The following is a 15984-nucleotide window of genomic DNA, read 5'->3' as shown; positions in this document are numbered from 1 at the left end:
AATATGAACTAAGAGGCTTCCTAGCAGCCGTACTGCAATTAAATTTTTCAGTTTTGCAGTAATTTTGCCAAATTCAAAAGAACTGATTAGTTAATAAATACACATAATGATAAAAAAAAAAAATAAAGGAATGATGCTAAACTGTCTATCTGGATTTGTTCTTCTACTGATCAGTATGTTTGTGTGTTTTCAGTGGGTGTCTTGTAGCTTCTAAATGTAGAACAGACCTAAAGAAGTGAGTAAGCCAGTGATTATATCATCAATCTATCTCATCTTTCATCTTATGTAGAAAGAGTAATAAATATGTTTGACAGAAGCCAGCTGCCAAAATAAGATTATCTGTAATAAAGTAAAAGTCATTGCTGACTTAAGCAGGACTGAAATATGATTGAACTACCTTTTCCTAAAAACCTGCCCCACTAAACCATCTACAGGTCACTGATCTGTCGCAGGGCTAATGTTGTAATGTTGTAGAATGTGGCATAGTGGAATCATTGTGAGGATCTCCTGCCAGCTATTGGCTTAGGACTATTCTTTTTGTTTTGCATGTTTTTATTTATTTATTTGATGTGTGGACTTTAGCCACATCCATGTGGGAGGTTCCCCTCTTGTCTAGCTGCCAGCTATTTGAAGTTGAATACTGTTAGTGTGGGTTTGGAGCCCTTTTCGATGAGGAGGACAGAAAGGGGGAAACACTGGTGTGAAGAGGCAGGAAGTAAAGGTGCTGGAGAGCACACGAGCACACGAGGAGCTGGTTGAATTAGTTGTATGGAGAAAAGCACACCTGTAATGCCAATTGTTTTACCCTGGTCTGGCCGGTCCTGAGTTTTTAGTGGAAGGAAGATCCACTTTTAATCAGGGAATATGTGGAGTTAAAAAAAAAAAAAAAACTGGACTGGGAACTGATGCTAGTAACCTGTGTATTATGGGAGTCAAAGGAAGAAAAGCCTACTGCACAATTAGTAGGTGGCCAACCTGATGGAAGCAGTAGAAACTCACTCCCACCAACACACAGCTTTTTTAAGTGGAAGGTGGGTGGAAACTCTTTTAGGAAGATACAAGATCAATATATGATTGACTGCTTATACTGCTGAGTGACCATCTTTTCCTGTCTATAACCAGGCTTATAACTCAGACCATGGTGTTCTTAGGCCATGGACTGCGGACTGGAATTGCACTCCCAGTGCAGTAGTCTGCTATGAAAAGAAAAAAAATTATTTGCACCTTATTTCCTGTGGGTGTGGTGGTTTTCTCCAGACCACTATTAGGACTTGTTTCCTTCTTATACCGAGGCAACTTTTCCCCATTTTACATAGACTAATACATAGACAGCTATTCAAGCCTATAGTCTGATAAGAATCACCAATAAAACTAGCCCAATGCGTGTTTTTAAGTTGTGGGAGGAAGCCAAAAAACATGGGAAGAAAAAAACCCCACTCAGACACACTGAAAACATACAAGCTGCTTAGACTGGATTCAAATCCAGGACCAGAAGGTCAAAAGTTTAGCTGTAATCATGCTTATAGAATTAGGTTTTGTCCACTCAGCTGATGGCAGCATCAATAATTTGTATCAATAAAATCAAATGTGGCATCAGAAGGAGGATGTAAGGCCACAAAGTTTAGGGAAAGTGTCCAATGTAAGAGTGAGGTCTGAGGATTTGATGTTTAAGGGTATTTACTGAAATAAATAAAAGGGGCTAGCTGCAGGATGCTGGCAGTGAAGAGGTCCAACAAAGTAAACCAAGCAAAAATTTAGATGGCATGAGGAACACCAGCAAAGAAAATGGGCAATTGATAAAAACTGGGAAACAGATTGGGGGCACACAAAGAACTAAGAAGATGATGACAGGGGAAACTGATGAGGATGGCAAAAGAGATCAAAAACAAAGACAGGAAGGAGATGAAGAAAAAAAATCTCACTAGCAACTGTGATAACCAAAAGAAAACAGGAAGTGGCTATAACAGAAGCACAAGTAGCACACAAATGCGCTTTAAAGGCTTTATTGTGACCCGAAGGACACACCCATGCATACTTGATCAAGCCTCCTCTGTCCTTTCAACATGACCTTATAGGTCAGGTCAGGTCTGAGTAGATCAGGAGGTACACATTAGAGAAATGAAAGAAGCCAATAGAGATATGCAGAAAAGGTTGGTGGAAAATAAAATTTAAAAATAAAATAAAAACAAAATAATCCCGTGCACGGGATTATTTTGTTTTTATTTTGTTTACTTTTGTGTGGATATGGTCTTGAAACTACACATGTGACAAACACAAATCTATTCAGAGCTGCCAAACGTCAGTTCACATCTGCAGTAGGTGGAGCTCGCTCCGTTGTCATGGAGACGGTCCGTTGGGTTGCCGCTGTGCGCTAAAAAAAAGTATCGGCGTGGCTTCAAAGTAATTTAATGAAACTTCCTTCATTTAGCCAGTGATGGAGTAGTATTATTATTGTTATTTTTTATTTCCCAAAGAAAGTCGGACTTTTAAATTCACAGCAGCAAGAGAATCGCTAAACGAAGCAGTGACATCTGCCAGACTGTCAGAAAATCCATTGGACCCACTGGGAAAGACTGGAAAATCAAAAATACTAGTAAGTTGGCTCATTATTGACATTTTTTTCATCTCCACACATCAACAGCCCGCATGTAAGTCCCATATGGTCTAGCGGTTAGGATTCCTGGTTTTCACCCAGGCGGCCCGGGTTCGACTCCCGGTATGGGAACTCCTTTTCAGACTGTTCATTCTCACGTGGTTAAAAGATTTCTACCAATGAGAAAAATTTCTCCTCGTAAACCTAAGAATCTCTGTGTCGTGCTTTCTGCTCCTTTCTGCTATTATAGAATATCATGTTGAGGCAATTTCCTGCTGTTGTTGTTGTTGGAGTTTTTGGCATACTGTTGTTGGACCCCACTTCACCTTCACAAGTGCTTTAATTCCAAACTTAATTCCAATTCGATAGAGGTGATTCTGTTCATCTGGACATAGCGTTATATCCTTACATGGATGATTGAACGTGAATCAAGACAAGTGCTTTAATTCTTCATGATATAGACTGAACAAGGTCCCGTCAATGTTCCTCAAAAAGTTTGTTCCAGATTGACATGACAATAGCAGAAGTTATCATGTCAGTATGGTTGCCAGCTGTACTGCCACGATGCGACTCTCCGATCACTTCCACCTCATCCTTCCAAAGGTGCTCTGTTGGATCGAGACCTGGTGACTGTGGAGGTGATTTGAGTTTGGTGAACTCACTGTCATGTTTAAGAAATCAGTAAGGAATAATATTCTGGTAGCCTTAGGCCTTTAAAAGGAAGGAAGCACTGCTGGTCTGATGCACACAAAGAAGCATAAACACCTGTACCGTCAGAATAAAAGAGTAATTATAAATGAAAACAATAAATAGATAGGTAACAGTCCTGATGGTAGCAGCTTTTAACAGCATAACACTGTGTTTTCTTCACTGATCGTTTCTGTTACGAGCTCCACAAACTAACCCGCATGTTATACATGTTCCCCTTTGAAAATGTGTGGAAACAGGTACTGCGCTGGTCTGGAGGGGATGGGAGACAAGGCCAGAAGGCGCGCAATAAATTTCCGATTGTTTTCCTCACCGCTTCTTTTGATGATGAGCTCCAGAACGAGTCCGATGAGTCCGCTTTAGCACATTGACCAATCAAAAGTCGGTGCGCGTTGAATGCGAGGTGCAGCAGCGCCCTTTGATTGGCTGAGGTGATTTTTTTCTAAAGGGGCGTATTTTTCAAGCCATCTTGACTGAATATTTAGCCTCATCCAAGGTACATTAATTTGATATCTTCGGGATTTTGCTGTCCCTAGTTTGATGACCACTATCGTTTGAAAGGTTAAAACAACACCAATGAAACCGGGTCGAGTTTGTGTGTTTAAGCGCAGTCACGGCGGAGAACGGGAGTGCTGAAGATGACGCTGTCGCTCCTGAAATTACCGGCTAGCTAAGCTAACGGCTAGCATGTCTGCCTTGATTGTAGTCTGTCAGTAGCTGACATTTAGCTTGGTGCAGTTTTTCTGTCGGGCACTCGCACTGCAGAGGACGACTGAACAAGGTAAACAACTCTGGTGTGTTTTTTAAAAGGCGCTTTCAGCACTGATAGGAAATTCAGCCTTTCTGTCACACGGCATCCGTGTGTCCTGTCCGACCGAGAAACGTTATCACATCGGCAAAGAGACTGTCCTTTTTTTTTTTTTTGCAGGGGTCTGGACTACAAAGCAATACCTGAAAACGTTGCACGTTTGCACTGTCGTGATCTAATGCATACATGCAATGTAATTTATGCATTCGGGCTCGGTGCATACAGTGCACCTGCTCTGTGGCTGCTCTTTGCATGTATAATTGGGCTGCTAATCAACTTGCAATACAATCGTTGTCTCTGCTGTTGTGCGCCTAAAATGGCTGACAGATGTTAGATACTCGGGTTGGTATTTAGCGCTCTTCAACCTAACTAGGCACAGCAACAAGGGGGTAGAAAAAAAACATGGTGCTTGCGTTTGATTGGTGGGCGAGACTTGTGCTCGCGTTACGGACTCGCCTTTGGACCAATGGTGAGAGAGGCGAGATGCAAGCAGTGCAAGTTACTGTAGTTGTGTTTGTGCAACATGAGTGCTTACTGTGTTATTACAGAGCAGAGTACCCGAGCTGACCCCCTTTTACCCTGTGATTATTTACACAGGAATAAAAAAGAAACCACCAATAAACAGAATAAAGCAAGCTTTTAGGGCAGAATTAATGACAAAACCCCGTTAATGGATAAATAATGTCTATATATTCTAATTACCTCTTTATAACGCTTTATGTTTTGGGGGCTTTACTTTTCTTAGTCTGGAAATGTGGTGATAAAAATATATGTAATGTGTGAATGCTGGGGTGTGATCCCTTAATTTACATACACAAAACCACATTAAGAGCTACAGGCGTAGAAAAACTGCCTTATCTGGCAGAGCAGGTTATTGAGTGTTGCTTTATATTGGTCGGTAAATTTTGCAAATTATTCTCGAATATTGGAAAAGTGCAATAATAATGAAAATAATAGAAAAATAAATGGGCCTCTGTCAAATTGGAGTCAGTGTTGGTGCACAATAGATGTAGTGCAACATCAAGTCAAATCACTTTACTGTCATTTCAACCATATACAGGTAATGCTGTACATAAATTGGTGCACCATAAATTACCTTCCACATTACCAAAATTGCAGCCAAAAATTATATGTAACATATTGCTTGTCTTGTAGAAATAAAATTAAAAAGACAGTTTTAATGTGAAATGCTTTCGTTCTTAATCCAAACAACTTGATCCCAGTGACTACTTAAGAAAGAGATACAGCATTACAAGAATATGTATTTTTGGTTGGGGGCTTTTTAGCCTTTATTTGGTAGGATAATAGAAAGAAGACAACAGAAACTGAACCCAGGCCTCCACATTAGCCATATGCCAAAGAGGTCGCCTGCTTAACCCAGTGAGCTAAACCAGGACCAAAGAAGCCTGATTTGAAATCTGTTAATGGCAGAAGTGGCAGTCATCCAGTTGTTTTATTGTCTGACGCACATGCAGGACTGAGGTTCGTGATGGTTTCAGCTGTATCGTGGCAGGCGTTTCTATTTGCTTTTGCAGCGAAGGTGTAGGCTTGTGTGCTTTATCATTTTTCTTTGTGTTCGGATTGTGTCTGCGCTCTGGAGGACTCCTTTAAGGAAGCTGTGATGTTTTGAATTTTTTGCAAATGTGTAGTAGAAAAAATGGCCAAGTGTTTGCATTCACGTTTAATGCCCCTTTGAAATGATAGTTATTTTGCCTTGTTAGGGGTTCAAAATAGCTGCCTAAATGAGTTACCAAGGTGGCTACTGAGTGGCAAAAGTTGCTTCTAGAAGAAATTTGGTGATATGGTTTTTTTTTTCACTAATCTTGATATAGGCACTCTGTTTTTTTTCCTAAGCTTTTATATCTTCCACGCTCTCCAGTATGAATATACAGCAGCTACAGTAATTCTTTGCATATAATTTCACAAAGTACCAAATAGTGTTGACGCAGCAATTTCAGTCGTTGCATTAAACATTTTTCTTCTCTATTTCTAAGGGAGCTAGTGCAAAGTCCCATGCAGAAGACGAGGAGGTGGGAATGCGAGGCAGTTGTTAGCACACGCAGCATGGGTAGGGGTCGAGGCAGAGGGAGAGGAAGGGGCAGGGGTACATCTGGCCAGTTGCGGCCCCCCTCCCCTTACAGACTGCAGCTGTCTCCATCCAGGGAGACTTTGACATACGCTCAGGCTCAGAAAATAGTGGAAGTGGACCTAGATGGAAGGCTCCATCGGATTAACATCACAGATACTCTGCCAGTTATCACAGAGGACGAGATGATGGCCCAGGACATTGCCGAGTGCAACAGTAACAAGGAGAACAGTGAGCAGACGCAGAGTAAAACCAAGACGTGGAGGAAACCCACAAATGGCAAAAACAGGAGGAGTGGTAAAAACACATCAAATCAGAACCAGCGCTCCAGCTCTAATCAGCACACAGGGTCAGCTTTTTCCTTCCAGCAACCGGCTCTCCAAACACCTCTGCCTGAGCCGACCTTCCGCGTGCTGAGTTCGGTTTCCCCCACAGAGGCGCCTCCTCTCCCGGCAGCCTACTACCGTTACATAGAAAAATCCGGGGAGGAGCAGGACAGCGTTGCAGAGTACGACATGGACGAGGAGGACCTCGCCTGGCTGGAGATGGTGAACCAGAAGAGGGTGTCCGATGGCCATGCATCTGTATCTCCGGACACTTTTGAGCTCCTCATCGACCGCCTGGAAAGGGAATCCATCTTGGAGTCCCGCAGCCAAGCTCTGTCCCAGAATGCTGTCGACGAGGATGCCTTCTGCTGCGTCTGCCTGGATGACGAATGTCTGAACAGTAACGTCATCCTGTTCTGTGACATCTGTAACCTGGCCGTCCACCAGGAGTGTTACGGTGTCCCCTATGTCCCAGAGGGCCAGTGGCTGTGCCGCTGCTGCCTGCAGTCCCCCTCCCGCCCTGTAGACTGTGTTCTCTGTCCCAACCGAGGAGGTGCCTTCAAACAGACAAGTGATGGGCGTTGGGCTCATGTTGTCTGTGCCATATGGATCCCAGAAGTTTGCTTTGCCAACACGGTGTTCCTTGAGCCCGTGGAGGGGGTCAGTAACATCCCTCCCGCTCGCTGGAAGCTCACCTGCTACCTTTGTAAGCAGAAAGGCAGGGGAGCCTCCATTCAGTGCCACAAAGCCAACTGTTACAGGGCTTTTCACGTCACCTGCGCCCAGAAGGCTGGCTTGTTCATGAAGATAGACCCAGTCCGTGAGACAAGTGTTAATGGCACCACCTTCTCTGTGAAGAAGACTGCTTTCTGTGAGCATCACTCGCCTGTTGGGTCTCGGCGAGACGGGTCTGGAGATGAGTCAGTGGAAGGGAGGCTCGTGGGGGGCCGGGGTAATCGGGGTCAGCGGTCTTATACTCAGAGTCCCCCCTCATCACCAAATAAGAAGGCTACCAAAGGACAAAAGAAGAAGAATTCAAAAGGGTCTGGTGGGTCACGTCGCTCCAATATTCCTGTGCTGCTGGTGCCTCAGATCCCATCGCACAGGTGTGTCATTTGCATACTGTACTCATTTGCATAGTTTGCTATCTGCTGTCTGATTTTAATCTATGTCACTGAGAGATTTTTACAGATATTTAAAATAACCTTGTCATAATGTCACTATCCAGTGGTTATAATGTTAATACTAGTATTTTAATCTATGAACTCTCACTTTGTGTCTCAACAGGCTGAACAAGATCTGCACAGGAGTTGAAGTCCAGAGAAAGAACCAGTTCATGCAGCGGCTTCATAACTACTGGTTACTGAAACGACAGTCGCGAAATGGGATGCCTTTAATACGGCGGCTTCATTCCCACCTACAGGCCCACAGGACTGCAGAGCAGGTGAGGAGAGATGTCATCAAATGTACCTATAACACAACTGTAACTGTTCAGTTCTAACTGCACTGCAGTGGTGTGCAAATGACTGAGCACAGACGAAAATAAACAATCTACATTTTTAGCATTCACACATGTTGACTGCAAACGAAGCACCTGTGGTTTTGCCATCGCTGACCCATGTGACTTCGGTCAGCTCTCTCACTTCTGTAAAGCTGGTGTCTGTACTGACAGCAGCAGAAACAATATGAATGCAGCTGAGTGTTTAAATTATATAAATGATGAAATTTTAAAAAACTAGCACGTTTCTATTCTGCTGTCAGTGGAGGATGTAACTGGTGTCTGAGGCCTTCAGAGAGCCAGTCTGTTCAGATCAGAATCAGCCAAGTCACGGGAATAAAATCACTTCACACCTTATTCTCCATCCTCACACACTGAAATCCAACATAAGCCCAGACATCACACTTTGCAGTGGCTGATTTTGAGTATGGCAAGCTTCCACAAAATCCTTCACAGTTCTGCTGCTGCTGCTGTGCAATGTGTCGAGATGGCCTGTAAAATGTTGTGAAAATGTGTCGTTAGTTATTATCCGAGATGGCAAAGATGTCCTATGCAATACACAGCTGATAAAAGAGATTTGTTCACAGTTGCTAAGTTGGTGAATATACTTTATTTGATGTCACGTTGTTTCAATTTCTTTTTAAATTTTATAACAACTTTGTAGATTGTGTAGATCCCCAAAACTTGATGCTGTTCATCTGGACATAGAGAACTAAAGAGAGACAAAAAGAATAATTGTGGTGTTTTTTAAAGCTTCTTCTATCATTTTCAGAGGGAGCCTGATGAAAAGCTGAGCGCCGCGCGAGAGGAGCTGCGATACTGGCAAAAGTTGAGGCAAGACCTGGAAAGAGCGAGACTTTTGGTGGAGCTCATCCGCAAAAGGGAGCGGCTAAAGAGAGAACAGGTGTGTTTAAAAGGAAGTCTGAGACATGAGATGAGTTACATTAACAAATATTGTCAGTCATTATTGCAGAAGAGCTGAAACAACTGTAAATTAAAAAAAAAAAAAAATACAGTTAATCTCATAGTTTGGGATATTCTTGAGTTAATTTTTCTGGCAAAATCCAAGTAGTTTGAATTTGAAATCTGCATATTTCACAGTTGGAAAAAAACTTTCTGAGGATTTTGCTGTTTTTGAAAGTTTATAAACCAATCATTGAATGTTTTAATTTAAGAAATCACCAGCTGATGAGGAGAAATTAACATAACAGTTCAAGGGAGCATGAATTTCTGTTCCCCGCAGCATTTGTCATTCATTTGCACCCCGCAGAGTGACCTTGTATTCTCCCCTGTGTGATTATGTCACCACACTCAGATGAAAATTCAGCAGGCTGCTCTTGAGCTGAAGTTGACTCCTGCGCTGGTGCTTCTGAGATCCACCCTGGAGCAACTACAAGAGAAGGACACGGCCAAAATCTTCTCTCAGCCCGTCAATCTGTCAGAGGTTGGTGCAGTTAGACAGCAGCCCGTTCTTAAATGCACTCTTCACTCAGCAGCATGGCTACTTTGACTGTACTGTGACTCTGCTGACATTCCTTTTTTTGTGATTCACTGAGGTCCCAGATTACCTGGAGTTTATTACCCAACCCATGGACTTCTCCACTATGCGCACCAAACTGGAGGGACATGCCTACTGTTCCATCACTGATCTAGAAGAGGACTTCGATCTCATGATCTCGAACTGCCTCAAGTACAACTCCAAGGACACCATGTTCCACAGAGCAGCCTTACAGCTGCGGGAGGTGGGAGGTGCCGTTCTCCGCCACGCCCACAGGCAGTCTCAGAGCATCGGCCTGGACCCCAGTACAGGCATGCACCTGCCAGAGGCTCCAAACAAACATGGCTTCTACAACTGTACATGGGATGATGGTGAGTTGAGCACGGGACATAGATCACATCTTTTCTTGGATGTAACCCTCAGGCTTCATTTGTTCATCTGGCTATTTTTTTTCTTTCCTCCTTCTTGTTTCTGTGGTTGTAAACTCTGTAGTTGACTCTCTGTTGGACCCAGAGAACAGACTGCACTTAACCACAGAGGAGCAACTAAAGGCCTTACTGGATAAACTGGACGTGGTCACATCCATGCGTACCAGCGGCGGCCGCACCAAGCGCATTAGACTGCTGCGCCGAGAGATCAACACTCTGAGGCAGAAGATGAACCAGCAGCAAAGTGCTCAGTCTGTGAATGGCATTGAGAAGGAGGATGAGGGAAAGGAAGAAGAGGGAGAGGAGGAGGAGGAAGACGAGGTGGAGAAGAAGAAGGAAAAGAAAAGGGAGAAGACAAATGTGGATAATGGACTATTGACAGCAGTGTCAAACCCTAGAGCAGGTAATTAAGCCAGTAATTGTGCAGTTTATACATAATTACTATTACTTATTATTGTTTTTTTTAATATAATTCATAGAGTCTAATATCTTGCTTTTTTCAGTTTTAATTTAGCAAAGTTAAATTCTCACACTGGAAAATCTGCATCCAGTGAAGATTTTAGATAATGAATTACTTGTAAGATGAAAAAAAAATTCTCTTTTATCCAGATGACTCTCCACCTGTGCTAGAGCTTACCTGCCCAGTATCATCACCACTGCCAGGCGATGCTCCCCTGGAGCCCCCTGTCCTGGGCATTGTAACGGGAGGACGAAGGTCACCCGGACGTTCCTACAAACGTCAGAGGTCCTCCCGGAGTGGAAGCAAAAGCCAAGGCGAAGATGAGGCTGAAGTCGGAGAAACGCCTTCTTCGGAACCAGACGCTGTTCACGAGGTCACGCCACTGGGCACGCCTCCAACACTGTCTCTGGTCGGAGTTGGCCGTCGCACGTCGGTTTTGTTTAAGAAAGCAAAAAATGGCGCGCGAATGGTGAAGAACAAGTCCCTTCCACAACAGAACGGTAAAACCTCTGAAGCTAAAAGCAACGGGTTGGATAGCACCGCCACCAGCCCGAATTCACCCAGTATGAACAACATCACCACATTACCTCCCCCAAACGCCTCCCCAGCACCTCCTTCTCCCTCCTCACACCGCCTGAGGTCTAGAGGCCACAGCTCAGAAAGTGAGGCAGACAAACTCCCTCCTCCGCCCACAGAAGGAGGTAAGGACCGGATGGATCACTGCATTACAGATATTTGATTTTCTAAAGAAAACAGGGGGAAGAAAGTCTGTATTTGTCACCATGTGGTTTGTGGTGTTGCTAGGCCTGACAAATGGAAAGCACAGCTCTGCAGAACACGATGAAGACGACTCCAACCTAAGGTGAGTATGAGTAGGACAGGAAAAACAAGTGCTGAACTGAAGCATGCATTTTTTTTTCCCATAAATTTGACTTGAATTTAAAAAGGTCCTTCTTGTTTTGGTTTCCACTCCTCTCTGCAGTGTCTCCCCTCCCAAACGCAGTCGGGGTAAACCTGCTTTGGCTAAAGTTCCTAGCAGCGAGAACGGAGACATCTCCGGATCTGGTGTGTATCACGAGAAGACAAAATACAGTGAAATGGCTCTGTTTTCTTAGATCAGTAATTTATGAGCCTACACACATAAAAAAATACACATTTCATTTCATTCTCAGTTTGGGCTCAGGATCTGTCATGAATACAAATTAATTGCATGTATTGGGATATCCTGTTCACAGGAAAGTCTACACTTCTGTCTTTAGATAGCGAGACCAAACTTGCACCACTGGACCTAGTCTGGGCCAAATGCAGGGGATATCCGTCATATCCAGCAATGGTGAGGATGCATTTAATCTTACACTCCATGGTCTAGATCAGGGATGTCAAACTCATTTTTCATCGCGGGCTGCATACAATGCACTTTGATATTAAATGGGCCGGACCAAAAAGACTCCTCTTTCCATCAGCCTAAACAAGTTTCATTACTCATTATAAAAATGGTTGTAGATATTGTTTATTTATTACTAAATTAAATCCTTATGTAGTGATTTTCCACTCTCCCATTTACACAAGCACTTTCTTCTATGCTGTAGTGCTTTCTGCCTAACAATCACCCACATGGCATCAAGGAGCAACCTCCTAAACTACAGCCACCCCAAATTACTTTGGTGTAGTATGAATACCTGTGGGGGGAAAAGTTGTAAACTAATGAAAATACAGTGAAAAGTCAAACATTTGTTCCTTGCTTCACATTTTCCAATGCCATCCAATGGACCGGATTGGAGTTTTTGTCAGGCACTCTCTTGCCCCCAGGCCTTATGTTTGACAGCCCTGGTCTAGATAGACTTTGTTCCTTTGTTACTGTGCTGTACCTGACATAATCCGCTGTTACAGATTGTTGATCCTGACATGCCCCAGGAAGGACTTCTCCATAATGGCATACCCATTCCCGTGCCTCCTCTGGAGGTGCTCAAACTTGGTGAATGGAGGCAAACGGAGGAAGACCAGAAGCTCTTCTTAGTGCTCTTCTTTGACACCAAAAGAACTTGGTGAGATTCACACAGTCAGGGATAAACTCATGTTGAATTTTAGTGTTAGTGTTTGTCACCTAAATTTAAAACCTAGAATTAAAAAAAAAATGTCCCTCTTCATTTTCAGGCAATGGCTCCCTCGTAACAAACTACTGCCGCTGGGAATGGACGACACTGTAGACAAGCTGCGTTTAATGGAAGGCAAAAAACCCAGCGTTCGCAAGTCTGTGCACACTGCTTATGACCGAGCTATGGTACATTTAAACCACGTGAGAGGAAATCTTAACTTCACACCCTCCAATTTTATATAAAATTTTAAAAAATACAATTTATATAAAATTTAATTTTAAAGATTTTATCATCTTAAATAAGCTGCCTGGTCGTGTGTACAAAGCTTCTTCAATGCTCTTAAAAATGCGGGAAAGTAAAACAAACGCTTCCCAATAGGTGTGGTATTTGAAGGTTATCTGCATAAAAACAGGTTTTTTTTTTAAACTGATTTTTGAAATGAGGAGGGGAAAAAGTGCTTTTTTGTAGATTTACTTGTTCATTTGTTTGTGTACATTTTTTAAAATTGTTTTCCACAACCACTGTTGCTACGTGTTCATATAAAGTTTTTATTTTAGGCCAAAGTGAGTCGAGACTTTCGTGAGAAAAGTGTAATTATTTAATCGTGAACGGGATTTTCTTAATTGAAAATATATTTAGATTGTATTTGCCATTGAAACGTCACTGTGTATACTGAAGTGTGAAAGTCCCACTTAAGATTCACGTCATATCTGGACTTGGACAGCTATGGACACAGGTTTGTCTTCAAGAGTTCTCTATAATAACAATAATAATATCATTTGCATGTTGTCTTCAGGTGATGCATAAGCTGCTCCTTCAGATCCTCTGTTTGTTCAGTTACTATGAGTTTTGTTCCATTAATATTCAGAGCGATAGATTGGTGCAGTGGTGCTGAAGCTGTCGATTTATCAGTGGACCTTCTTTTCTCGCCCTCTTCTACAGCCACAACCTGCAGGTGGTGAGATTGAGATTGTGGATATTAGTGGTGGCAAAGAGCTTCCTCCAAGGAGAGAGGCTCCTTTATTCCAGAGGAGGTCGGAGTAGCTTCTTCATATTGAAAGGAGCCAGTTGAGGTGGTTCAGGCATCTGTCATGACGCCTCCTGGATGCCTCTTTTGTGAAATGTTTAGGCCACTTCCAACTGGAAGGAGGACCTGGACACACAAGAGAGATTAAGAATGCCTCAGGGTCTCTTCCAGAACAGCTGGGGAGTGGGAGGTTGGGGGGATCTCTGCTTAGACTCTTGTTCCTCTGACCAAGATAAGCAGCAATGCATGGGAGGATAATATTCATGGTATTACATCAAAGCTGTTACTGCAGGCATTCACATTGAAACTATGCCAGAAGGGGTGCAAATAACTTTTTTTTTGGTAACATGTGCTCATGTTTATTCAGCAGTTCTGGGAATTTCTTGGTGTATGGACGATAACCATGCATCATTTGTTCTCTGACTGATATTGCTGAGCATCTGGCTACACCTAAATGCTGCAGGTAGTTGGAAGTCTCAGTGAGCTCTCTCACTGTATCCTGTAATCTTCCAGTCATTCTCGGAAATATATTTATATTTTTTCCTCATCCTTCCAGCAAAGGGTCACTTCAGAGTCACGTCAATTGAGCTGAATTTAAAAAATAAAAAGGGAATTTATCTGTTATTACAGAGTTTTATATTTGAGCACAAAATTTAAAGTCTTTTGAAATAGATTTTTTTTTTAACTTTTCATGAATGAGGCATACGCTTTGGAAACAAGTACTAAAAATAGTTTTTTATTTTACTATATTTTGAAAAACAAATTGAATCGAGCGTTAAAGGAACAAGTGATTCCATTTGCTCCGAGGCCCCAAACTCTCAGTCCAGCTATGACGTGTCGTTGGTGAGACTTTAGAGTGTTTACTTAATTTTTCCATATTGTGAAACTGTACGATTATATGAGAACGTCGGCGTACCCGGTGCAGCTACCTGGTTAGTTAGATGTGAAGTCACTACAGAGGTGAAATGGTTTGTGGGGGAGGGAGGGGCAAAAAAAAAAAGGCTACTGCGATCCTCACTCAAGAATTTGCACTTGAATGCAAATCTGGCTGAGGAAACTTGAAAAGCACAAATGGTTACTTTTAAGGATTGGATTGGTGACTCCTGGAGCCATATGTGTGGCAAAACCTTATGTGTGTGTGCGCGCGTGAGAGTGTGTATGTGTGTACAGCTTATACATACATGTATACAACCTCAGTGTAGTAAAAGTGCATGTGTATAGTTTTGTAAATATGTAAATGTATGTTTATATCGGCTTACATGAAGTAATTTAAGGAATGCAAAAATCGAGTTTAGATTTTAATTTATAATTTGTGGCAGTTGAGAGTGTTATTTAAAAAGTTAAATATTGAAAAGATTTATGTATGATGCTACGTAGCTCTTTGTAACAGTGATGGTATTCACCAACATGTCGGAACATATTCTCTAAAAGCGAGGAGGCACAAGACCTTAACTCTGTGGGCAGAAGCTTCCGCGCCTGCCTGCAAGTTTTGTTTGTTTTTTTCCCTTGGTGGCACAGGAGATTTTTGATCTTGTCATTTAAATTGTATTGCAAGATCTATAATCTGCCCGAGACAATATTTTCTCACACAACAATAAATGCTGTTTGAAACAGTTTAATGTGCGTAGCGTGTTTTATTTTTATTCTTTTTAGTAAATTAAATGTATTGTTTGAAGATAAATCTAAATGTAAGAAAATCAGCTACTAAGACGTCCATCCACACTGCTAATAAATATATATATATATATGTGTGTGTGTGTGTGTGTGTGTGTGTGTATATATGTATATACATATATATATATATATTTCTACATTGTAGGTACGTACTGAAGACATCAAATATATGAAGCAAGATATATGGATTAATGTAGCAGAGAAAAAATTGAAATCAAGTTAACAGCACCTCAGATTACAGCCCAGATAAATGCCACACAGAGTTCCAGTAGCTGACGCATCTCTACATCAACTGTTCAGAGGAGACAGCGAATCAGGCCTTTATGGTCAAATAGCTGCTAAGAAACCACCACTAAGGAAACGCAACAAGCAGAAGAGATTTGTGTTAGGCCCAGAAACACAAGAAATGGACATTAGACCAGTGGAAATCTGTGCTTTGGTCTGATTAGTCCAAATCTGAGATGTTTGGTTTCGCCTGCCATGTCTTTGTGTTTCGCAGAAAAAGTGAACGGATGGTCTCTACATACATGATTCCCACTGTGAAGCATGGAGGTGTGATGGATGCTGCTTTGCTGGTGACACTGTTGGGGATTTATTCCAAATTGAAGGCACACTGAACCATGGCTACCACAGCATCCTTCAGCGACATGCCATCCCATCCGGTTTGCGTTTAGTTGGACCATCGTTTATTTTTTAACAGGACAATGACTCCAAACACACCTCCAGGCTGTTTAAGGGCTATTTGCCCAAGAAGAGTGCTGCGCTGAATGGCCTGGCCTCCA

General features: G+C 42.4%; 1 protein-coding gene and 1 non-coding gene across 5 annotated transcripts; both read left to right on the top strand.

Annotated features, from left to right (window-relative positions):
- The first annotated feature begins 2339 nt into the window (after positions 1 to 2339).
- On the top strand, positions 2340 to 15147 carry brpf3a (bromodomain and PHD finger containing, 3a). Of its 4 annotated transcripts, none has more exons than XM_005453470.4 (13): positions 2340 to 2593; positions 6104 to 7627; positions 7809 to 7965; positions 8792 to 8923; positions 9335 to 9463; positions 9576 to 9888; positions 10010 to 10348; positions 10555 to 11106; positions 11210 to 11267; positions 11388 to 11470; positions 11641 to 11738; positions 12296 to 12450; positions 12560 to 15147. In XM_005453470.4, the coding sequence occupies exons 2-13, from the start codon at positions 6123 to 6125 to the stop codon at positions 12741 to 12743; spliced, it is 3705 nt and encodes a 1234-aa protein (XP_005453527.1). In that variant the 5' UTR covers positions 2340 to 2593; positions 6104 to 6122; the 3' UTR covers positions 12744 to 15147. The 4 variants fall into 4 exon arrangements, with proteins under 4 accessions (XP_005453527.1, XP_005453529.1, XP_005453526.1 ...); XM_005453472.4 differs by lacking the exon at positions 2340 to 2593 and adding an exon at positions 3737 to 4082 and having other exon boundaries at positions 11665 to 11738; XM_005453469.4 differs by lacking the exon at positions 2340 to 2593 and adding an exon at positions 3737 to 4082.
- Positions 2654 to 2725, top strand: trnae-uuc (transfer RNA glutamic acid (anticodon UUC)). Its single transcript has one exon. It is a non-coding gene; the product is annotated as a tRNA-Glu (tRNA).
- Positions 15148 to 15984: the final 837 nt, after the last annotated feature.

Source organism: Oreochromis niloticus, linkage group LG5 (assembly GCF_001858045.2).
Source record: "Oreochromis niloticus isolate F11D_XX linkage group LG5, O_niloticus_UMD_NMBU, whole genome shotgun sequence".
Taxonomy (NCBI): Eukaryota; Metazoa; Chordata; class Actinopteri; order Cichliformes; family Cichlidae; genus Oreochromis; species Oreochromis niloticus.
This window is presented reverse-complemented; position numbering and strand designations above follow the sequence as displayed.

Excerpts from the sequence above, each read along its gene's own strand:
- brpf3a (XM_005453470.4), top strand. The coding sequence starts at position 6,123 with ATGCAGAAGACGAGGAGGTGGGAATGCGAGGCAGTTGTTAGCACACGC. Across the intron at positions 7,628-7,808 it reads CCTCAGATCCCATCGCACAG|GCTGAACAAGATCTGCACAG; the intron begins GTGTGTCATTTG and ends GTGTCTCAACAG. Across the intron at positions 11,107-11,209 it reads TCCTCCGCCCACAGAAGGAG|GCCTGACAAATGGAAAGCAC; the intron begins GTAAGGACCGGA and ends TGGTGTTGCTAG.